This window comes from Populus euphratica, unplaced genomic scaffold (assembly GCF_000495115.2).
Source record: "Populus euphratica unplaced genomic scaffold, PopEup_1.0 scaffold5.1, whole genome shotgun sequence".
NCBI lineage: Eukaryota > Viridiplantae > Streptophyta > Magnoliopsida > Malpighiales > Salicaceae > Populus > Populus euphratica.
In genome coordinates, this window is record NW_011499848.1 from 1,741,098 (window position 1) to 1,762,460 (window position 21,363).

At 34.2% G+C, this 21,363-nt stretch overlaps 4 protein-coding genes across 5 annotated transcripts; 2 read left to right on the forward strand and 2 right to left on the reverse strand.

Annotated features, from left to right (window-relative positions):
- Positions 1 to 9,361: 9,361 nt before the first annotated feature.
- On the forward strand, positions 9,362 to 12,344 carry LOC105113641 (Regulator of Vps4 activity in the MVB pathway protein). The gene is made up of 5 exons (XM_011009896.1): positions 9,362 to 9,776; positions 9,880 to 9,983; positions 10,095 to 10,266; positions 11,202 to 11,324; positions 11,405 to 12,344. Exons 1-5 carry the CDS (start codon positions 9,591 to 9,593, stop codon positions 12,149 to 12,151), a joined length of 1,332 nt encoding a protein of 443 aa, XP_011008198.1. The 5' UTR covers positions 9,362 to 9,590; the 3' UTR covers positions 12,152 to 12,344.
- LOC105113626 (homologous-pairing protein 2 homolog) lies at positions 12,302 to 13,337 on the reverse strand. 2 transcript variants are annotated; one of them, XM_011009885.1, is made up of 2 exons: positions 13,028 to 13,337; positions 12,302 to 12,913 (listed from the first exon to the last, which is right to left on the reverse strand). In XM_011009885.1, exons 1-2 carry the CDS (start codon positions 13,222 to 13,224, stop codon positions 12,751 to 12,753), a joined length of 360 nt encoding a protein of 119 aa, XP_011008187.1. In that variant the 5' UTR covers positions 13,225 to 13,337; the 3' UTR covers positions 12,302 to 12,750. The 2 variants fall into 2 exon arrangements, with proteins under 2 accessions (XP_011008187.1, XP_011008180.1); XM_011009878.1 differs by having other exon boundaries at positions 12,302 to 12,928.
- Positions 13,338 to 14,861: 1,524 nt separating this feature from the next.
- Positions 14,862 to 16,860, forward strand: LOC105113649 (uncharacterized). Its single transcript, XM_011009908.1, has 5 exons — positions 14,862 to 15,295; positions 15,401 to 15,494; positions 15,596 to 15,633; positions 15,735 to 15,870; positions 16,198 to 16,860. The coding sequence occupies exons 1-5, from the start codon at positions 14,939 to 14,941 to the stop codon at positions 16,605 to 16,607; spliced, it is 1,035 nt and encodes a 344-aa protein (XP_011008210.1). The 5' UTR covers positions 14,862 to 14,938; the 3' UTR covers positions 16,608 to 16,860.
- A 1,163-nt stretch (positions 16,861 to 18,023) lies between these two features.
- On the reverse strand, positions 18,024 to 19,081 carry LOC105113659 (30S ribosomal protein 3-1, chloroplastic-like). The gene is made up of 2 exons (XM_011009919.1): positions 18,651 to 19,081; positions 18,024 to 18,561 (listed from the first exon to the last, which is right to left on the reverse strand). Exons 1-2 carry the CDS (start codon positions 18,930 to 18,932, stop codon positions 18,274 to 18,276), a joined length of 570 nt encoding a protein of 189 aa, XP_011008221.1. The 5' UTR covers positions 18,933 to 19,081; the 3' UTR covers positions 18,024 to 18,273.
- Between the last annotated feature and the right edge of the window lie 2,282 nt (positions 19,082 to 21,363).

Sequence of the window (21,363 nt, forward strand, 5' to 3'; positions counted from 1 at the left end):
CACAAAATAAGTCCCGTATAATGATGATGAGAGAAAGGGCAATCATGTTGGTGTTGGCGCCGTATAATGGTGAAAGTACAAGGGCAGCGTCTCCAAAGACACAGCAGAAAGTCATAACATAAGGTATGTCAAATACTTTTCAAAGTATAGGAACCAAGTTCTGTGAACTTGTAGATTGTATTGACTGGTCAAATTTACAGTCTTTAAAAAATATACACGATATTTTACAAGCTAAAATAAATTATCATGAGGATAGGATCCCTATTGACATAGAGGATGATTATTTCAACCAACCTCAGAATATTAGTTTAAGTTTTAAACTTAGATTACTGAATAATCTGTTAAGAAAGATTAAAAAGTATATTGAGGAATTAGAAGAAGATTCCCAAGATCCCCAAGCCTATGACTCTGAAGAAATAGGTGATTATGATCCATCCAGTGTATTGGATAGAGAATGTTGTATATCGCAACGCCACGTACAACATATAGATAAGGTCTATTACAACCAATAAAATAATTCCGCAAGGGGTTGTAAAGAAATTGGTATAATCACTTTCTGACTCTAAATAATAGAGTTCTTCGTCACTGCTGACATTGTCTAGGGTTTCTAGTGGGGCTAGATTATATTGTTCTAGGGCTTCATCTAGAACTATTTCTTCAAAGGCTTTTGACTGGGCCTTTGATCCTTGGGTATTAGGACACTCATAACTCATGTGTCCAATTTGTTGGCATATCCAACACTTACAAGTTTTCTTCTTCTGAGGACAGAAGGCTTGTTTATCCGAGCTAGATATAGTTTTAGGTTCATCTTTTAGATCTTTATAATTTCTTCGTTTAAAGAAACGTTTTTTCTTATTTGGGTGTCCAAAGTATTTTTTATATCGTTTGGGATTTTTATAATACTTTTTCTTCTTAGGTTTAGCAAACCTATATTTCTTTTTGAGTTTCTTCTTCCATTTTTTAATTTGTGGAATCGTTTGACAACCATACATGGTTTCTGGTCCTTGAAACTCAGGACAACAAAGATTAATTTTCTTTGTTCTTTTTAGCAATTGTCTTTCAGTACATATTTTGGTTAGTTTCTTAGAAACTATATTTTTGGCTGCTATTAGACTTAGTTTGCTAATAGGTGGTAAGGCTTGATATTCTTCAAGGCTTTCTTTTCCTATATAAGGGATTTTTCTGAGATATCCTTCAATGTAACTAACCCATTCATAGGTACACTAAGTAGGGCTTCTTCATAGTCACATGTGAATTGATCTAGATAACACAGATCACAGATCTGTAGCTTAGTCATTCTCTCTCGAGATGCTTCTTGTTTTATCCTAACTTGATTTTCACCGTCGTTAAGATAATTTGTTCCTAGAAAGACTGTTGATAACAGGTTTACTATATTTTGGAGAAAATCATCTGAAGATCCTCTCATAAATTCTTCCTTATTGATTCCTTCAATAAGCTCGTTTGCTAATCTAGAGGATTTATTGATCATCAAGATATAAGCTAATTCTAAGTCATCTGATAACTTATCATCTGTGGCAATAATAAGACGGAGAGAATTATGCCAGGCTTGGATTCTCCTTCTCCTTTCCTTGCTATCTACACAGTCAATATCTAAAATATCAACTGAATATTTTCTTTCAGGAGCATAATCCTCAGGGACATTATATCTCTGGAATTTACTTGTTCCTGATCTATATGAACCTCCAACTGGTCCACTTTGATAAGTCGTATTATGACTTTTTGGTGGTCTAGGTCTTGAGGGCCTATCATAACTTACTCCACTAGGTGGGTTTCTTGAGGCACCTTGGGCTGAGGATTCAGCTTGGGTTGATCCTATATTATCATCAAAGGTTTCATCTATCTCAACATTGAGATTTTGATGCCTTGGATTGGGTATGGCAACAAGGACATTTAAATCCTCGTATTGGGCTGGGGCCTGTTCTATTTCTGGGTCTTCACAACTCAGAACTTTAATGACTGTATTAGTCCAATTATTATGGTCATGGGCCATATAATATTCTAACAGTTGTTCTTTTACTGTTTTATATTCCTTCATGGTCGAGGGATATATATGAACGAGTTTATCGTTGCTGGTTTTAATCCTGATGGGGATTTTTCATCTCTAGCCATTCCTATGGTAGGTGAGGTTGTTGGTGTGGGTCCTATGGGTGTGGCCATGGGGACACTGTCTAGTTTTTTCTCGAATGCTGCGAGAATCTCTTTATTGCATTCACATGCTTTTATGCTGTCGGCACATCCTTTTATGGCATCACTCATTAATAAAAGACTATGTTTTATTTCTTCCAAGTCTTTTCTAATGGCTGCAATTATAGAGGCAGCTGAGGTCTCTATATGTCTTTGTAGGACTGTTATTTGTTTGTCTTCAAGTAATTTGAAATCATCTGAAAGTTTAAGGACAACTCTTTCGAGGTTATCTATTTTTCCAGACATATTTTTAGACTTTTTGATCTATATTTTGAACGACAGCTAATATTTGTTCTATCTTTTGGATATCTACACCTTGTAAGGTAGTATTTAGGGATTCTAACAATCCTATTTTTTGTTCTAAAGACTGGAGTCTTAGATTCATGTTTTCTAATAAAACTTTAGAAGTTCTATAATCTTTTTCTAAAGTTCCTAATGTTGTATGAACATTTGAAACTAGATCTTTTAATCCAATATCAGTAAATTGTGGATTTTTGGAAGGTTTTGGAAAGTCTTCAATGTCACTCTCCCCCCCACTGAAAATGTGTTTGGGTTGTAACCCGAACATATTGGTTAAGCTGGTAACCATAATTAACACAGATCCTAAGACTGAGTTAATATCATTTAAATGCTTCAGACAACCATCTATTCCGCGTCCTCCGGAATAATTGTAAGGTGGTGGGTTGATCGTAACATTTTGGTGTTTTAAACCTATATATTTCTTGTTAAAAAAAATATGTGGTTTATTTAAATGAGGATTATTCGTTCTTCTATCTAGTATAGCTAACTTGACAGGACTGTTAATACCTACTCTAAACGTAGATTTTAACATTACTTTTATACTTCCTACATGTATGTAAGAAATAGTTTTTCTTATCTCAGGTGGAAACTTAGATAATTTTTGTGAGATTTCTTCCTTTAAAACTAAAGGTATTTCTGTACTACCGCGAGTATCTTTTATATCTATTGGATATTCTCTAGTACCTACACAGGTAATAATATGATTCTTTCTACGAAATAACTTATTTTGTAGAGAAGCTATAGTACTTAAAGATTTAAATACATCTTCTGAATTTAAAGATAAGTCAGTTTTACTTACCTGGTCTAAGACGGTACTGTCTATTGTAATATCCTGTGCAAAGATACCTTCTGCTTCAAAAACTTCTTGCTGGAAGTCTGAATCTTCTTCTTGATGAGTATCAGTACTCATATCTGCAATGTTAGTTTCTCGACAAAGACGAGTAAACATAAACTTTTGAACCAGAACTAGGCTCTGATACCAATTTCTTTACAACCCCTTGCGGAATTATTTTATTGGTTGTAATAGACCTTATCTATATGTTGTACGTGGCGTTGCGATATACAACATTCTCTATCCAATACACTGGATGGATCATAATCACCTATTTCTTCAGAGTCATAGGCTTGGGGATCTTGGGAATCTTCTTCTAATTCCTCAATATACTTTTTAATCTTTCTTAACAGATTATTCAGTAATCTAAGTTTAAAACTTAAACTAATATTCTGAGGTTGGTTGAAATAATCATCCTCTATGTCAATAGGGATCCTATCCTCATGATAATTTATTTTAGCTTGTAAAATATCGTGTATATTTTTTAAAGACTGTAAATTTGACCAGTCAATACAATCTACAAGTTCACAGAACTTGGTTCCTATACTTTGAAAAGTATTTGACATACCTTATGTTATGACTTTCTGCTGTGTCTTTGGAGACGCTGCCCTTGTACTTTCGCCATTATACGGCGCCAACACCAACACGATTGCCCTTTCTCTCATCATCATTATACGGGACTTATTTTGTGCTATTCAGGTGCTCCAGGCGACTGATGCAGTAGGCTACTTACAGAATGCAGGTAGACACTTAGAAAGTTCTTACAAACTTAAAAGATTATCAACAAAAGTCTTCAATGTCACTCTCCCCCCCACTGAAAATGTGTTCGGGTTGTAACCCGAACATATTGGTTAAGCTGGTAACCATAATTAACACAGATCCTAAGACTGAGTTAATATTATTTAAATGGTTGAGACAACCATCTATTCCGCGTCCTCCGGAATAACTGTAAGGTGGTGGGTTGACCGTAACATTTTGGTATTTTAAACCTATATATTTCTTGTTAAAGAAAATATGTGGTTTATTTAAATGAGGATTATTCATTATAATTCTTGGTCAGATAAGTCAAGGCTTAAATGATTGATTCTTTTACTAATAGCGGCTAAGCTATCTTGTGGTGTATATTTAGCTTTAACTAAAGCTTCTGGGTTGCAAGTCCATTTTGATGCTGACCCCCGTGGAACAATTATTTGAAAAAAGATTAAATAGTCCGTGTAAGCATCACCTAAATTGACATTTGTGTTCTGTTTTGAACTTTTAACATTTTGTAGTGGGTGATTCAAGGAATAATTCCACATTCAAACTCAACCTCAAGATCAGAATCCAAGTGAAAAGTCATTTTATGAGACTACTGATAAAAAAAATTAAACTTTACGTTCTTTTAGATTTGTGAGCATGTTTTTCAAGCTTTCTGATATTCTGATGCTCGTTCATGCATTTATAGCTTAAAGATGATGTTTTGACTACGTTCGCAACCAGCTTCTTGAGTATGGCACTGTGAATTATCATTACAAATTACAAAATAAACTGTAAGGCTTGATGGTTTTTCTGTATATGGTTGCACTATACACGCTTTTAGTGTTTATTGGGGATTACGATGGTTTTTTATTTTTCGTTTGTCATCAGACTATTTTTTTCCTTAGGTATCATTGCATGTGCTTATTATGGTGATTTTGAGTTGAATGTCATCTATTTGCAGATTTTTGAGTAATAAAATTTTTTATAAGATTACTGGGCTTGAATGGAGGCATAAATATATAATTAAAAGAAAAATGGTCAAATTGAAAATCAGAAACAACAATAGCGGGTCTTTTCTAAAACTTGCTTGAAAAAGTGCTATCCATATATTCTATGTTGACTTCTGTTTTGGCCCTTTTAGTTCTAGTATTTTAGTTTTTTATTCTAAAGTTTATTTTGGTAATGTTTTATAGTTGTTGAGTTTAATAGATAAAAGCTATATTCGACGCTAAACAGGGGAGAGGAAATTGTTGATTGCCCACTTTTTGTCAATATATATATTTATCTTGGTGTTAGTGGGTGTGATGGGATGAGACGAGTTTCAGTGTGGGGTTTTTTTTTTATCCCTTCTAAGTTTTTTGGAAAAAAAATAGATTTTGGGTTTGATTTTTTATTTTTTAAGTTAGTTTGGGGTTATATATGGTTTTTTATTTAGGTTTTTTTTATCAAATAAATTTTCAGGTAAAAAATAAATTCCGAAATAATGTTCAATGGCTTTGATTGTAAGGATATCTTTTTTTTATCCTTCTTCATTTATTTATTTATTTATTGAATTTTTTGTAAAAGCTTTTTCAAGGAAAATAGATTAATAAGGAAAGAATTAATTACACTGACATTATTTTATTTTAATGTAATTTACTTTCTTACTTTTGTTAAAAAAATAAAATTGTAACATATAATTAGATTAAAAATATGAATAATTACTTGTTGCTCTGGATCAAATCTCATAATCACGGCTCCAGTGCAAACAGTTTTTGTAACATTATTTTTTTTGTCTAAAATTCTCAATGTATTTGATTGAAAGCGTCTTTGAAGCTAAAAATATTTAAACACCTATACATTTATTTGACATGCCGCGGATGCGGGTCAACCGACTAGTGTCATCCAAGACCTAGTGGATGTTCACCCCTTTTCTCCCATTCGTTTTGGTGTGGAGATGGGGCGGGTGGAGAGGAGTTTTGCCTCATCCATAGAGGATGGTCTAGGCCAGAGGCTTGTGGATCCGTGTTCTCTATGATGCCTTTGATATTAATATGTTGGAATGTATAATCTAATTGTTTTGAACCCATGTCATGCAATTTTATGTGATGGTAGCCCCGCATCAATTATACTTCTGTCACGTATATCACGTTTTTCAGTATATTAAGCGCATCGTTTTATGTTCCACATCAAAATCCCTTAAACGGTTTCTTTTAAGCCTCGCCATCTATCGCCAAAATGACAGCTGAGGCTATGAATTGAACGCAATTCCTAGAACGGTTTCTTCATCCTTGTGTTCACAGAAGAAAAAAAAATATAGGCTTTTGTTTCCTGCAAAATGAATATTGTTAGCTCCTTGTTTGTTCCTGAGTATGATAACATGAAATGATTTCTTTCAATTTGTTTAGCTAATGTTTTGGGTTACATAAAACCTATTATCAAACATTTTTCAAAAATCATATCAGCCATAACTATAAAAAAATGGATCCTAGTTCATTGATTATGTATTCTGATGTCACTCACCTCCTCTTTTACGAAGTTAAATCTATATGCTATTCCATCCTGTGGTATGAATGAGTAGAATCAAGAGACAATGTACAAGAAAAGTGCTACATTGCTTTTCTGATAATAATAATAATGCAACATTAGATAAAGATTGTTTGATTCTGATAGTTTTTCTACCACTGCAAGGAAAGTACTCCACAGACTATTAGTGGTTGGAGGGAACTGTGGAAATAAGTTTCTTGCAGAAGTGGTTTTGCTGCTGAAGTCTTCGTAATACATGACCTCGATCATGCCCTTGCATTTGCTATTTACGCCATCTGGAATATGCCCTTGCATTTGCGATTTATGCCACGTGGAGTATGCCCTCGGGTTTTCGCTTGTCAATATTTTGGTTTTTGATCTGTGTTGACATGTATTATTAAGGGGATTCATTCCCTCGAATGCATGTCGAGGAAAGCAATGACTTTTATTCATGTGGCTGGGACGTGGTATTGCACATAATGTGTACTTGATTAAAAAAATTTCCCGTACTTCTCAGGTAAAAAAAAAAAAAAAGTACGTGGTATACTATAGCCCATTACAAGGCGAGCGCTCATTTACATGGAGCGAGAGAGCAGGTTCTATCTCGATTGCAGATCAATCTTCAACGTCTTTGTGACAAAAAAAGGGGTGTATCAAAAACAAAGCAAGCTAAACAATCAATTGTGGCTCTGAAACAGGTTGAATAACGTCGTGATCTTTGTGGAATTGGCACTAGACGGTTGAGAAATATAGTATAAATCTAGAGACTTTTAAAATAATATACAATTCTTGTGATGAAGTGTTTAGGAGTTTGATTCTTGAAGGCTGATCTTTATTAATGAGGATGAAATAAAGTTGGGCGTGGGTAAAATGAATTGCACCTAAGAAAATTTTTTAACATTAAAAAGAAATTTTTAGGTGTTTAGATTTTATAATTTATTTTGATTTATTTTTTATTGAGTTATCTTGATTTTATGATGTAGTTTGTAAGTTTGACAACTTAATTTATATATCTTTTATGTTTTATTTTAATTTTATTTTTTAATATTAGATTAATTGAGAATAAAATTTAATAATTTATTTTAATTTATTTTTTATAAAATTAACCATCTTATAACTTGAATCGTAAACTTAACATGTTAATCTAGTTGATATAAATCAATCTACCATGTTATCATTTTAATATTAAAAATATATTATTTTAAAAAAATTTCGAGTCATTAATATTAAAAATATATTATTTTAAAAATTTTTCGAGTAAAATTATGTTTATATTGGTTATTAAAGTTGCTTTTAGATCTGTAAAATCAATTATATGGGTTAGCTTACATATTTTTTTTATTAGAAAAAAAATTATTAGCAACATTTAAATGTTTTTTTATATTCAAGAAAAATTTAACTTTATCTACATGACATAATATATAATATAGGTGAATAATCTAATTTTATCTCTCAAAAACACGACTAGTTTCTCATTTAACAAATTGAGGTTAAGGGGACTATTTACAGAAAAATGCATCCACATCATATAGTATGGAATGAGAAGAATGCTTCGATAAGAAAATCTTATGGTGTCTGATTCAATTTGTCCTTCATATCGTCGTTATTTTTTTTTTTTAATGTCTTGAAATTCGATACGTTGGGTTTCAAACTTAATTTATTTTAAAACAAAACCGTGCGTTTGAAGTTGTTAGCAATATCTGGACTATCAGAATGTAATTTAGATCAAGCATGTATTTGAGTTTAAAAAACTTAATTATATTACGAGATTAGTGTAACTTGCTACTTAAATGGCTTTATGTTTCTCCTCGTCAAATATAAGCCTGACTGAAGACCTCATCACATACATTTCAGTAGTGTGATTTATGCAGCGAAAATAAAATTAAAATTTTAAAACTCTAAGTTTATAGGCTAAAAAATAAAGAAATCTAAAGAAAATTATCTAGTATATTTGAATAATAATTTTGATTTTCATAAAATAAACCAGACATTTATATTTACATTTATATTATTCCTAGAACCCTTTATAAAAATGACTTCTAATTCAAATTTACCTAAATCTATATATAGTATTAGAGTTTTTAAATAATAAAATTCTAATCAAATTAAAAATTTTAAGCTAAGTAGAAAATAAATAATTTAAATAAAAAATAAATTATAAAAATAATAAAACAGGAGAATTTACTTCATACTTTATTCGAGATACCTTAAGGTTTCCTTGCAAACTTATTTTCAAGCGTAACTTTGTTTATCTAGTTTATAAAACTATAAGGAGTGTTACAGTTAAGTGATTGTGTGAAGTGCATAAGACGTGTTACTCTCGAAATTTTTTATAAAATAATTTAATTGATACCAGCAGGTAGGACTAAAAGAATAACAATTATTTTTTATTTAAAGTGTGTTTCTTGAAACAGGGATAAAGATTTTTTTAAAGTATTTTTTATTTAAAAATATATTATAATAATATATTTTTATTATTTAAAATTCATTTTTAATATTAATACACTAAAAAATTAAAAACATTAAAAAATTAATTTATAATATTTAAAAAAAATTGTGAAAACGATGGTGAGACTGTTACACCTTACCTGTAGCCAGACTGGCCCCACAAATGATTCCACACGTACAGTTAACACAACCGAAGAGTTGTCTCGTAAAAGAATGTTCCACAAGGAAACCAAAACCTTTCTCATTTCCTCGAAATGGACAAACCAACCGCGTAAATCTAAACCTTCAATTTCCATTTTCTTCAGCCTTCTCTAAACTTGGTTGGTAAGAAAACTAAAAAACGCGTTTTTATTTTTTAACTCCAAGGTCTTCAAAAAGCAATGCTCTCTCTCTCTCTCGTCATCACATAAAGGAGCAAACAAGCATCTGCTTGTTTGTTCGCTTGTGCCTGTCCCCGCGCCCCTGCGAAGTACTATCATCAACTCCTTTGAGAGTGTGTGTTTCTTGGCTCTTAAGAGCTCATTCAAAAGCTTAGTAATCAAACAGTAAAGAGCGGGCATACATGGGGAAAAAGCTTGATGCTATTCTGGGAAGGACCTTTAAAGCCTATAAGTTGAAAGCAGCGGCCAGTCTTGCCATCTCTCGCATTGCTATATTCAAGAACCAACGCCAGGTCAGGTGCAACCAAGCCCGCTCTGATGTGGTTCAGCTTCTTGAAAAAGGGCATCATGATCGTGCTCTTCATCGAGTAAGATTTTTGACGAATGTACACCATGCCTCCATTTACCTCTTTCTATATTTTCTTCATGAACTTTTGTTTACTAGTCTCTTTTATTTTTATTTCTTAACAGGTTGAGTATTTGATCAAGGATCAGAATATGTTGGATGTATATGTGATGATGGAAGGATACTGCAATTTAATGATAGAAAGACTCCAGCTCATTGAACAAGAAAGGTTGCTTTCTGCTTTCACTCGGTGATAGGTTTAAAGTTTCCACATCCCTATCCTTTCATCAGTAATTTTCAGTTTTTTCATTCTGTTGATGGGATTATTTTTTTATTACAGAGTGTGTCCTGATGAATTGAAGGAGGCCATATCAAGCTTGCTTTATGCTTCTTCGAGGTGTGGGGATTTCCCCGAGCTTCAAGAAATTCGTACTGCTTTCACCTCCCGTTATGGCAAGGAATTTGTTGCTAGTGCTATTGAATTGCGTAACAATTGTAGAGTGAACCCAAAGGTATGTTTTGATTCGAAGAATTTGCCAAACTAAGCAGGGAAAGAATTTACCCACTTGGTTAATTTCAGCACAACGCATTTATTTTGTAAAACAAGACATTTGCTCGATCTTTTCCATTAAAATCAGCACAGCATATTAATTTTGTAAGAGTGATTTGATCGATCTTTTCCCCAAAAACCTCTACTTTCTGTCAAGACACCCTTTTAGGCAATCATTGTCATGCAATGATGGTGTTGTAAAGTAGAACGAAGGTGTTGTTTCTTGTGAGATTTTGGTGATACAATTGTTTTGATGTGGTGCTTGATGATGGTAATAAAGCATAAGTTTGGAGAGTAAAGTTTTTTTAGTTGCTTTGAGGTCTGGTAAATGATGGTTACGAGGAATGGACTGTGTTGCCAAGGGGTCGGTTCAAGTGAGAAGGAGAAGACTCATTCAACGTAAGTCTCGTATTAGAGTCCCGTCATGACTTCTTAGAAAGGTGGCATTTCTACATCCGATTAGCCCCTTTAAAGATACTCTAAGCTTCAACCACTACATAGATACAACGGGGATCCCTTCAAAGGTTGTGTGATTATTAGTCTAGTAGCACACCCATTTCTTAAAACCCAAAAAAAAAAGAAATAAAGAAATAAAGAGGACTGGACAATTTAATTTATTGGCAGAACTTGCTGCTATTGGGTTTGATGAACGTTGTAGAGAGGGGCAAAGGCGGCAGCAGTGAAGAGGAGCTGTTTTCTCATGCTGTGTAGATAAGCATCTAAAACAGCTCTTTCAATTATTTTGTTTGCCTGGCTGTATAAAATGTCTAATAATCTAGTAACATGCATATTTTGTATAAATCGAGAGAAATATTCAGAATTATTGTGATGGCAGCTCTCATTTATCTATAGTTTACTATATATGCAATTTATAATGTGCCGTCTTGGTTTCTGTAGATGATACAAAAGCTGTCAACCCGGCAGCCAGACTTGGAGGGCAGAATGAAGGTGCTCGAGGAAATTGCTTCAGAAAACGGCATAATTCTGCAACTCGGAGAGAGTTCTTCCAGTACCACTGAGGTATGCAGGTTTCAATAAGGAAATGAAGTACAACTATAGTGCTATATATAAAGTCAAGACTAAACATATGAACAATGCAGGAAAATTTGAATGTCAACAAGCAAAAACAAGCCCAAACAGAGACATTAACTAGTTCTTGTGGCCCTAAGCTGATTGACGATTTGCAAATGTCGCCTGAAGAGATAGAAAAATATGGGCTATCTGATTCAGCGCATGCAAGAAAAAAGTACAGGGATGTAGCGGATGCAGCTCAGGCAGCTTTTGAGTCAGCTGCCAATGCAGCAGAAGCAGCAAGAGCAGCTGTGGAACTCTCTCGATCTGGTCCTGATGAACCTGATAATCAGAACAGTCACAATGGAGGAAGAAACAGGTCTCAGAAAGGCGAGCCCATACAAATTGAATCTCAATTTAAAACTCAAGAGATCCACCAAAAAAATGAAGTTGTGAAAGAGAAGGCTCCTGTAACAGAACTCAAGAGATTGGTGTCTACTTCAAGTCTGGAATCAGAAGAGATTTTGAAGGTGAGTGCAACGTCCTTGGATGCAGAGGACCCGACCAAGCAGTTAGAGAAGGATATAGTTTTCGATGAGAGCGACAATGAAAGTCACGAATTGCATTTCAACAGCGAGCTTGAAGGAGAGATCCCTACAACAGAAGATTCTAATAAGAAAATTTCTAAAATCATTCAAGGTGATCTGAAGGTGGATTCAAGACATGGATATTCCACAGCACGTGCTACAGAAGGACCTGATATTCAAAGTTCACAGCGCCTAAACATAGAGAAGGGACCGATTTCTGTCAGGACCAGACGAGTGCGAGGATTCTGAGAAGCATGAGCATATTGAGTTTATTATGTTTTGGTGAGCTCTGTTAATTATAGGTTATATCTGTTCATTCTTTTTCCAAAATTTTGTGAACTTATTTTGTTGTTTTGGTTGTGAGTGCCTTGTATCTTTACTGAATTTTGTTAAAAAACAGAGGAATCTATAAAGTTTCTGGCCTCTGGCTCGCTTCTTGCAATGTTGCAGCAGGCCACTAAATGACTGCAAGCTCACACCGACATCTTCATCATATTAAAGTCCAAGATCCTCCTGCAAAAACGTGAATATATTTATTAAACCCAACTCCTGCGAAGACAGATTGCGTGTGCTGGCAAAACAGGATAGATATAAGGATGACCTTAAATTCTTTTAGATCCTGGGGTGAGTTCTCAGTTATGACACCCCACACATCCTTGAACATCCTTGTTCTCCACTGACTTAATTTCTCTGAACACATTCCCTCAATTGCCTTCCGCTCTTCTGTCCTGACCTAACTCCTTCGCGCAATTTTACCAATTTGTCTTCCATTTCCTAACCTGATACGGAAATCAAAAGTCCTGAGCTCCATCCATTCTTCTTCACAGAAACAACTTCAAAAGACTCCACTAAAGAAGCACTTCAAAAACCCACGCGTAATTTACCCCCTTCCTCAGAGTGGCTTCTTTATGACGTATCTGTTCCAGTGTCAGATTCAACTCCAAGGTTCTAATTTCTGCAATTGTGTACATCAACCCAGCTCCAATCATATTTTTGTTAGCAATACTTCTCCTGAAATTCACAAAGCTGAAATCCGCGTCAAGCTTTGTGTACATCAATAAGTATTTCTCACGCCATATTAAACAATTGAGACATCTTAAGTAGTTGTTCTAACGCAGTATTCACTTCTTTGGAACACATAAGGGCCGCGTATAGAACAGACCGCCCTCAACCTCACTAATAGCTCTCTTCTGTTCATCCAGTTGTTGCTGCAATTTAGCATTTTCTTCCTTCATCTGATTAAGCTCTTGGCTGTTGGGAATGTTAAAATGGTCTTTCCGGGCAAGATGTATCTTCTGCTCACCATACTCCTTAAACGACATCTTCCCATTATCCGAAAGATTACCCAGTGCTTTCTGTATTGCTGCCTTTTTTAGGTTGAACTTTTGCAACAAGTCAGCCACATTTTGAGAATTCAATGGCCTATTTTGCTACCCTACCGAAAATTCAAATTTATAGATAAGCTATTTATTTTGGTTTATCATCGTGAATATTTTTATGCAAGTTTTAACACTTTAAAAGTTCACATCTTTAATATGGTTAAAGATAAGCTATCTAAATTCTAAGGGTGTTCATGGGTGGGGGTTGGGTTATTACCCATAATTATATCTAATCAAATTTTAAATATTTTATAAATTGTAGATTGATTTATTAAAAAAAAAATAGACTTAAGTAGGTTGGATATATCAGATTGAGTTAATTTTTTATTATAAATATTTACAGGTTAAGAATATAATTTTTTTTATTCATTAACAATTTTAAAATAAATACAATTTCAAAAGCATATAATTGTTTGTTTTTAATTATAATTGATATTGCAATGTATTTTATTATTTCAAACATATAGTTAGCGCTATACATTAAAAAAAATGATATATTGAAATGTAAAATAAAAAATAAAAAATGATGCGCACGCACATGAAAATAAAGATAAAAAAAATATACTAAGTATTAGAATTGTTCATTAACTAAATGAGTTATGCATTTTGAATTAAATTGAAAGGTTTTTAAAAATTCCAACTTGCATCCGACTTGTCATATTTATTTATTTGGTTTTTAACTTGTTATTATTTATAGTATTTATATTAACTAATTTCATCAATTAAATCGGATTAATTAATATAAACATTATAGATAACTCCAGTTTCTTTAAAAACCCCTGCAGCATTGATAAGATTTTACTCCTCGTAAGCATGGTTTAAAGACATAGATTTATTTTTTTTAAGTTCAAACTCTTTAAAATATAATTTGAGAAAGCAACATATAAAACAAGTCATGACGCAAGAATCTAGCTCCTGTATCAATGAAAACTAAATTCCAGAAGTAGCATTAAAATCATAGCAAAAAAAAAGTTGTTTTAAAACTGTGATTTTTTTAAAAATAAATTCCAAGTACTAGAAATGTCTTCTTGGAAAAAAAAATCCAGGTAATTAGTTTTTCAGGAGTTTTCAAGTAACTATTAAATGAAATATAAATTCAAACTTCTCATGCAATCCAAAATAAATATTCAATAAGAGAAAAAATGATGATTTGTCACCTTGAATTTTGTCCTCAATTAGTGTGAGTGGTGGTGAAAAATCCCTGATAATATATATAAAAAATTCAGACCCTTTTTCAAAATATTAAACTATGGTTGGGGCAAAAATGGAAAACCATTGTTGAGTGAAGGAGGGACGACAAAACTATGATAATCAATTTTAAAATTTTAACATATATCAAGGTAATATGACGAGTATAATTGAATAATTACACGGGTGAAGACAGATAACAATCCTATCTAAACATATATTTATGTGCTTGTATGTCTCAATTATACCCTGCAGCGATATATATTAGATGAAAAACCGAAAAGCTGCATTTAGAGAACGGGTTTTCAATTATGAAGGATTAAGTTGTAAAACGCTCATAACACAGGGACTAGAGAATAATTCACCCTCTTCCTCGTGTTCAAAACTGAGCCAGCCAATGACCCCTTCACCCGTTAGCCGAGCAGTTAGCAGTAGCTGACTCAGAGTTAGCTAAAAGTTATCGCAAACAATGGTGGCAACTCAAGCTCTCCTCTGCAGCAACTACTACTGCTCTTTGGTCACGGCAGCTACCAAAACACAGTTCAATTCAAAAGGACCACCTTCAATCTCTCCCCATCATAAATTGCAACATATCAGAGCTTTTAATTCCAGAACCCAATGCTCTCCAGCAACACCACTTTTCCTGTCCCGAAATTCCAATTTCCTATGTCACGCGACCCGCCGCAAACCACCCACCGTGCCAAACACCAACACCATCTCCTCTGCCGAAGAGGGCGATGATAATGCACGGAAAGTGGTTCAGATTATTCTGTGGGTTGTTGAAGGAGTTTACATTTTGTGGCTCTTTCTACTCCCTTATGCCCCTGTAAGTAAACAACTCCTCTTATTCTTTGTTTAAAATAGTGTATCGTGTCGTAAATAAAATGCAATTTGTGAATTTGAATTGCATATGTGTTTTTGATCGACACAGGGAGATCCAGTGTGGGCTATCAGTTCAGAGACTGTTAATTCTCTCATTGGACTTTCTCTCAATTTCTTCTTCATCTTGCCTTTCATCAATTCTGGTTTGTCTTTTCGGAATTCGCTTCTGATTGTTAGATAAAATGAGTTACTAATTGTCGATTATATTTTAATCTTGATGGCAATGCATTTTCTGGCAGAGTAGTCGGCATACGTCTTATTGATGCCCCAGTTCTTCACCCGGTAAGAATGATCATAAGGTGATGTTGATTTGGTCGGCACTTGGTTTTGTACCGTTCTTACGGTCTAACGTTGGTGCTGGTGATTTTTATTTCCTTTACCAGATGTCTGAAGGATTATTCAACTTTGTTATTGGGTGGACTTTCATGTTTGCTCCTTTGCTGTTCACTGATTGCAAGAGGGATAGATACCGATGGTCACTGGATGTTTTGTGGGGCTTCCAGATGTTCCTCACCAACAGTATGCTTCCTTTACACTCTTGTGATTGATGAGTAGATAGATTAGCTTTGACCATTCCCTTTAAAGCCGGGGTGCAAGATTGGAAGATCTTTTCGGATGATTACTTGATCTGGCTAGCTGGCTTTTAATAGCTACCGGTGATTTTCTTTTGTTTGCATTGGTCATAAAATGGGCAATTTTCCTCAAATTCACAAAGGACAAGCTCCTCTTACCATCGCTTATTCCCTTTTCCTTTTCTTCATGTTTTTGCTGTATCAAGGAAATATTGGTAGAGTCTAGTTACGTTTTGTTTTAACTAAAGCATCATTTGTTCATGTGTATTATCAGCATTCTTGATACCTTACATGGCAATCCGGCTGAATGAGGCTGATTCCGACTATACACCAAGCAAGCGCTCTCAACTAGGCACTATCATGACAACTGGCGCACCAGTAGTCGGACTGATTGGTGGAGCTGCATGCCTGATATCAGTATTATGGGCTCTTTTTGGTCGAATTGATGGTAATTTTGGGAGCATAACAGACAGATGTGAGTTCTTGGTTAGTTATTTAGAATCAGAGAGGCTTGCTTATGCTTTCATTTGGGATATATGTCTCTACATAATTTTCCAGCCCTGGCTGATAGGTGAAAATTTGCAAAATGTTCAGAAAAGCAAAGTTCGCGTGGTCAATTATTTTAGGTTTGTTCCCGTGGTTGGCTTGGTGGCCTATCTTCTCTGTTTGAATCTTGACGAGTAGCTTTTGCTACCATGTAGTTTTCTACTAGATTTGAGTCGGGGTCAACTTTGGAGGTTTCAAACCAGTTTAAATATGTACATGAAAGGAATCTTCGTATTCGTATTTGTAGTATTATAAAGAAAATGTACTAGTGAATCCTTGTGGTTGATGACAGTGAAGCTCAATAATGAGTCGGAGATGCGTTGCTTATATCTTGCTGCTTCTATTCTTGAGATGATCAATCCAGAAACGGTATTTGAAAGATCCTTTGTTATATTGTTTGAGCAGAAGCTTTGTACGTGCACCCCTTTCCTTTTCCTTTCTTTTTTGCCCAATAATCAGTATTATGCTTTCAAGTTTCTCACGAACTTTGGCTAAATGGTCTTTTTCCTTATCATCTTTTAGGATGTTTTATTGCTGAAAATGACATTTTTGGTGTAGAGCACAATTTCACAGAAATTAGCCCGGTTTTTTATTTCATGTCATGGATTCCCTTAGTGTTTTTGCATTGCACAAAGGAATTTGTTAATATGATGCTGAGAAATCTTTGGAATTAGATTGGACATGCACTATTCTGCTAAATACCAGATGTTGCAGAGCAGATGAAAACGAGGCCCGCTGACACAATCGTGCACTAAAGTAACTGTTCAGTCTGAGGCAGGATTTCGTCGCAAATTCAGAGCAGTTCTCGAATACGATTTTTCAGCAGGCTTTCTTCTCAAGCACTACTTCCCTTCAAATTAGGTACCATTCTTTCGTGTGTTTTTATGAGGGATTCGGGGATGGATGAGGAGAGTATATGAGAAGTGAAGGATTTGGTGCTTTTTGTTTGACAGGTCCTTCCAATCCTTCTTCACTTGTACTTTTCAATCTTTCTGAGTTGGGCTGATTGTCTCCCATCTTTCCCCTCCTTTGAAATTTTCAAACTTCTTAATTTGGACGGATCAACTCACATCTTTCTCCCTTCTTGTTAACTAAACAACTAGAAGGATGGTTACTCATCCATCCTTTCTCTAACCACCACACCACCCACCCGCCGCCCCCATTTTATAATTTCTCCTGTTATTCATTTTGACAGTAGAAGACATTGATGTAGCGTTCACCAAGGGCAAAACAAATCGCCGGCAAATTCATTTATCTCTTAAGATGAAACATCAACTATGGCAAACAATTATGTTTTGCCACATGACAAGTACAAGTCACCAGCTGAATTAGAGTCAACAATCTTCCACCGATGCAAACTTTGTGCGTACACAGAGAAGAAAGTTTCCTGGTAACACTATCAGACAATCTCTCCAAAACAACTAGCAGCGGGCATCACTGAATCTTCTAAGTTCTAGTATTGCAGCCCACGTGAACTGAGGCAGAAAACGTACACCTATTAACATTCTAACATCATTGCATGATCATTTGGTTTCAATCCAACACTATCTCAACTTCAACTTGAACTGGGAAAATACCACAACCAAGTTCCAAAATTCTCAAGTGTGGGATTACAGATTGAGAATTCAAGTATCATTAAACCTTCGCAGAGTTAAAACAATATGATTACACGACCATGGACATAATTCTACTTTCAATTATACCAGAAAGATACAAAAGGATGCAAGCAAGCTACAGCCTAAGCACAGTAACAAACTGCAAAACAAACCCCAATTCCACGCGCCAAAAAAACTAACCATCAATTTCATTGCGTGGTAAGATTGCCACCACTTTGCTGCCACAAATTGATGATGTCGGTGGCATGATTGAGAAGTATGATCATCTTCTTCTGGGATATCCATGGCTTACTCTCTAGAGTGGCTTTAAGCTCTTCCCATGCATCCTTCCTTGGCCAAAAGAAATAAGGACTCAACGGGACAGTGCCATGTCCAGGTATCACCTGATCAAGAGCCAGTCCAATATTCTTCTCCATCCATATAAACTTCAACACCAACCTTGGTTTCTCCACTTGTTTTACTAACACCTCAGCTTTCTGCAAAAATCAGGAAAGCCTCTTTGAAAAAACAGCACAAAAAACATATAGACACGGATTAATAGTTAAAGAATGAGAAGAATATGGACCTCGGTTTCTTGGGTGGGGATGGATTCCTCTGCTTCAGTGGAAGGTGGAGTGTCTGTGGGTGTTTCAACTGTGAGAGCTTCTGGGGCGGCGAAAATTGTGTATCTTTGGTTTCTTGAAACGCGTTTCCTTTTCCGGCCAAGAAATGTTGAAGAATGTATCAGATTTGGTTTGGGATTGGTGGGAAATGTGGCTTTGAATGTTTTGCAACTAGGGGTCTGACAAGGCAATGAAGAATACGCGAACACATTACTGAACCCACAATGAAATGCCACGGATAACATCTTCTTGACTTTTAGAGAGAGAGACTTTCTGGAGATAGAGAGAAGGACAAAGCTTGGTTATGTCCCGACCAAAACCATGGTGGTCTTTCTCTTCAGAGATGAGAACCACCTGGGTTAGGATAAGGTGTTTGGGGTTTTAGTTTGTACTGAGATGGTATAAATTCTGGTGTGCAAAAGAATGGGTTTGACTAATGGCCTCGGCTTCGATTAATAACACAGTTTCTATATAAGTTCGCCTATGTCACGTCAAGGCCCAGATATGAGATCAGGCTGGCTTCTTTTCAGAATTCCAACTTTAGGCTTGTCGGTGAATGAAAGGAAGACTTGTACACACACGCATAAACATTAAAAAATCTAAGTATTTGAAGAAGAAGATGAACGTACAGGGATGAATTCAGTAACATCATGGTTTTTATATTTTACAGAACAGAACATGAGTATTTGGTAGCTGTATTGTTTTATTTTGAATTGTTTAAAGCAGCTACAAAATTGTGAAAAAATCTCAAACAAAAATTGGATTTTTCATGGGCTATTATCCCGGGCCTGGGCTTGAAATGTAAGCTTTCACATCCGGGTCTGGTTGTTGGGCTTAATCGTCGGCTTGAAGTTTGCCTTAAAAAAACACGTCCCTCTTGCATAAGGGACTCTTCATTGTTTAAATCAACGAGTGGGGACTGGTTAGGGAGAAACTATCAAAAATTTTAAAGTTATGAACTGATTTATAGTGGCTATATACATTGGGGACTAATTTTGAATTTTTTATTTAATCCGGGATGCAGACGGGAAGCTTCTTTGCACTTTGCTTTAAATACAAGCATTATTCGGGGCTACAAGCTTACATGGCTATAAAGGAAGTTTTCTCTTTTACATTGGTGTAATATATTTATATATATGAGTGAACCGTTATTAGAGTTATTGTGTGAAAAAAATTAGATTTTATATTTTAATGTTACGTAAACATGTGATTTGTCTTAAAGAATAAAAGATAAATTTCTCTTTAATTTACACCTTCAAGGAAAATCAAGTGAAAAACACATGATATCTAATAATATCAATATCTGTATTTAATAAAATAACTCAATAAAAAATACTTTTTATAATATAATTGATAGAAAAAAATACTTTTGAGTATAAAACGCTAATAATTGTATAATACATTTGAAGTTTGTCCTAAAAAATGAAAAAAAAAAGTCTCCTGAAAATTTAATCACTTTCATCTCGTGTCCGCGTTATATTTGTTATATTAATCTAAGGAAGTGGATTTCCGCTATATTTAATCAGTGCTAGCAGTAAAATGCGTTTGGAGTCTTAGTGTAAAGTGCAACTCGGCCCACGAATACCTGTAAATTCTCATTTTCTGAACTTTAAAGCTATATTCTCAGCTGCATTATGAACAAAAATGAGATTTGATGTCAACCAAAAAACTGTAGCCCATTTCATTTGATTCATTAATTTTAAGTCATTGCTCGTTTCCAGTTATTAATTATGATTTCAACCCTTTATTTATTTTCCTTTTTCTCAAGGAAATTCTCGTGCATTTTTAAATTAAATCTCAAGTGGAAGGAAAGGGAAGTGATTATGTAAATAAGCAACACCGGAAAATGGGGTCACATAGCTTGAGTAGAGATTTTTTTTGTAAGATTAGAGATGCTGATTGTGAAATAAATACCTGGTTCAAGTTTCTCAATAATTCTTTCATTTAAAAGTTTTCTTTTATGATAAATGAATTGCCGGTTCTGCTTCTCGGAAAGTTATATTTGGAAATAAAACTCATACTTGATGTTTTTGCATGGTTAATAATGAGTTAACTTTATGGTTAATATTTTTATAAGTAAAGATTATTTACAATAAAATAAAATTGATGAAGGTGTTGAATTTAAAGAATTTATACTTGATAATCAATTAATTTTTAAATAAAATGAATCTAATAAACTTGTTAAATTTGAAAAACTTGAATTTGATATTCAACTAAGTTGAAAGTAGTGTTGGCTTGGTAAATATATCACATCTAAAAAACTTGGACTTAATATATAGCAAAGTTCAAAATAATGTTGGTTTGGCGAATATAACAGACCTAAAAAATTTGAATATTATGAAATCTTAAAGCTATGTATTTGATCATGGACAAATCTTTATAATAAAAATATTAAAGATATGATAAACCATCCTTTATATACTCGTGGGTGCATACAATGTTTTTTAAGGGACAAGTAGTGTTGGCTTGGTAAATATATCACACCTAAAAAACTTGGACAATGTTTTTTAAGGGATATATTATATTTACTATCTCATTAATAATATTTAAGATACATTTTTCTCGAATTAATATCATCAAACATATAGAAATTTTCAATCATTTTTTTATTTAAAAATGATAAGGTTTAGGGGATATAAATATTTCTGAATCATTCAGGTAAAATATTTACAATCT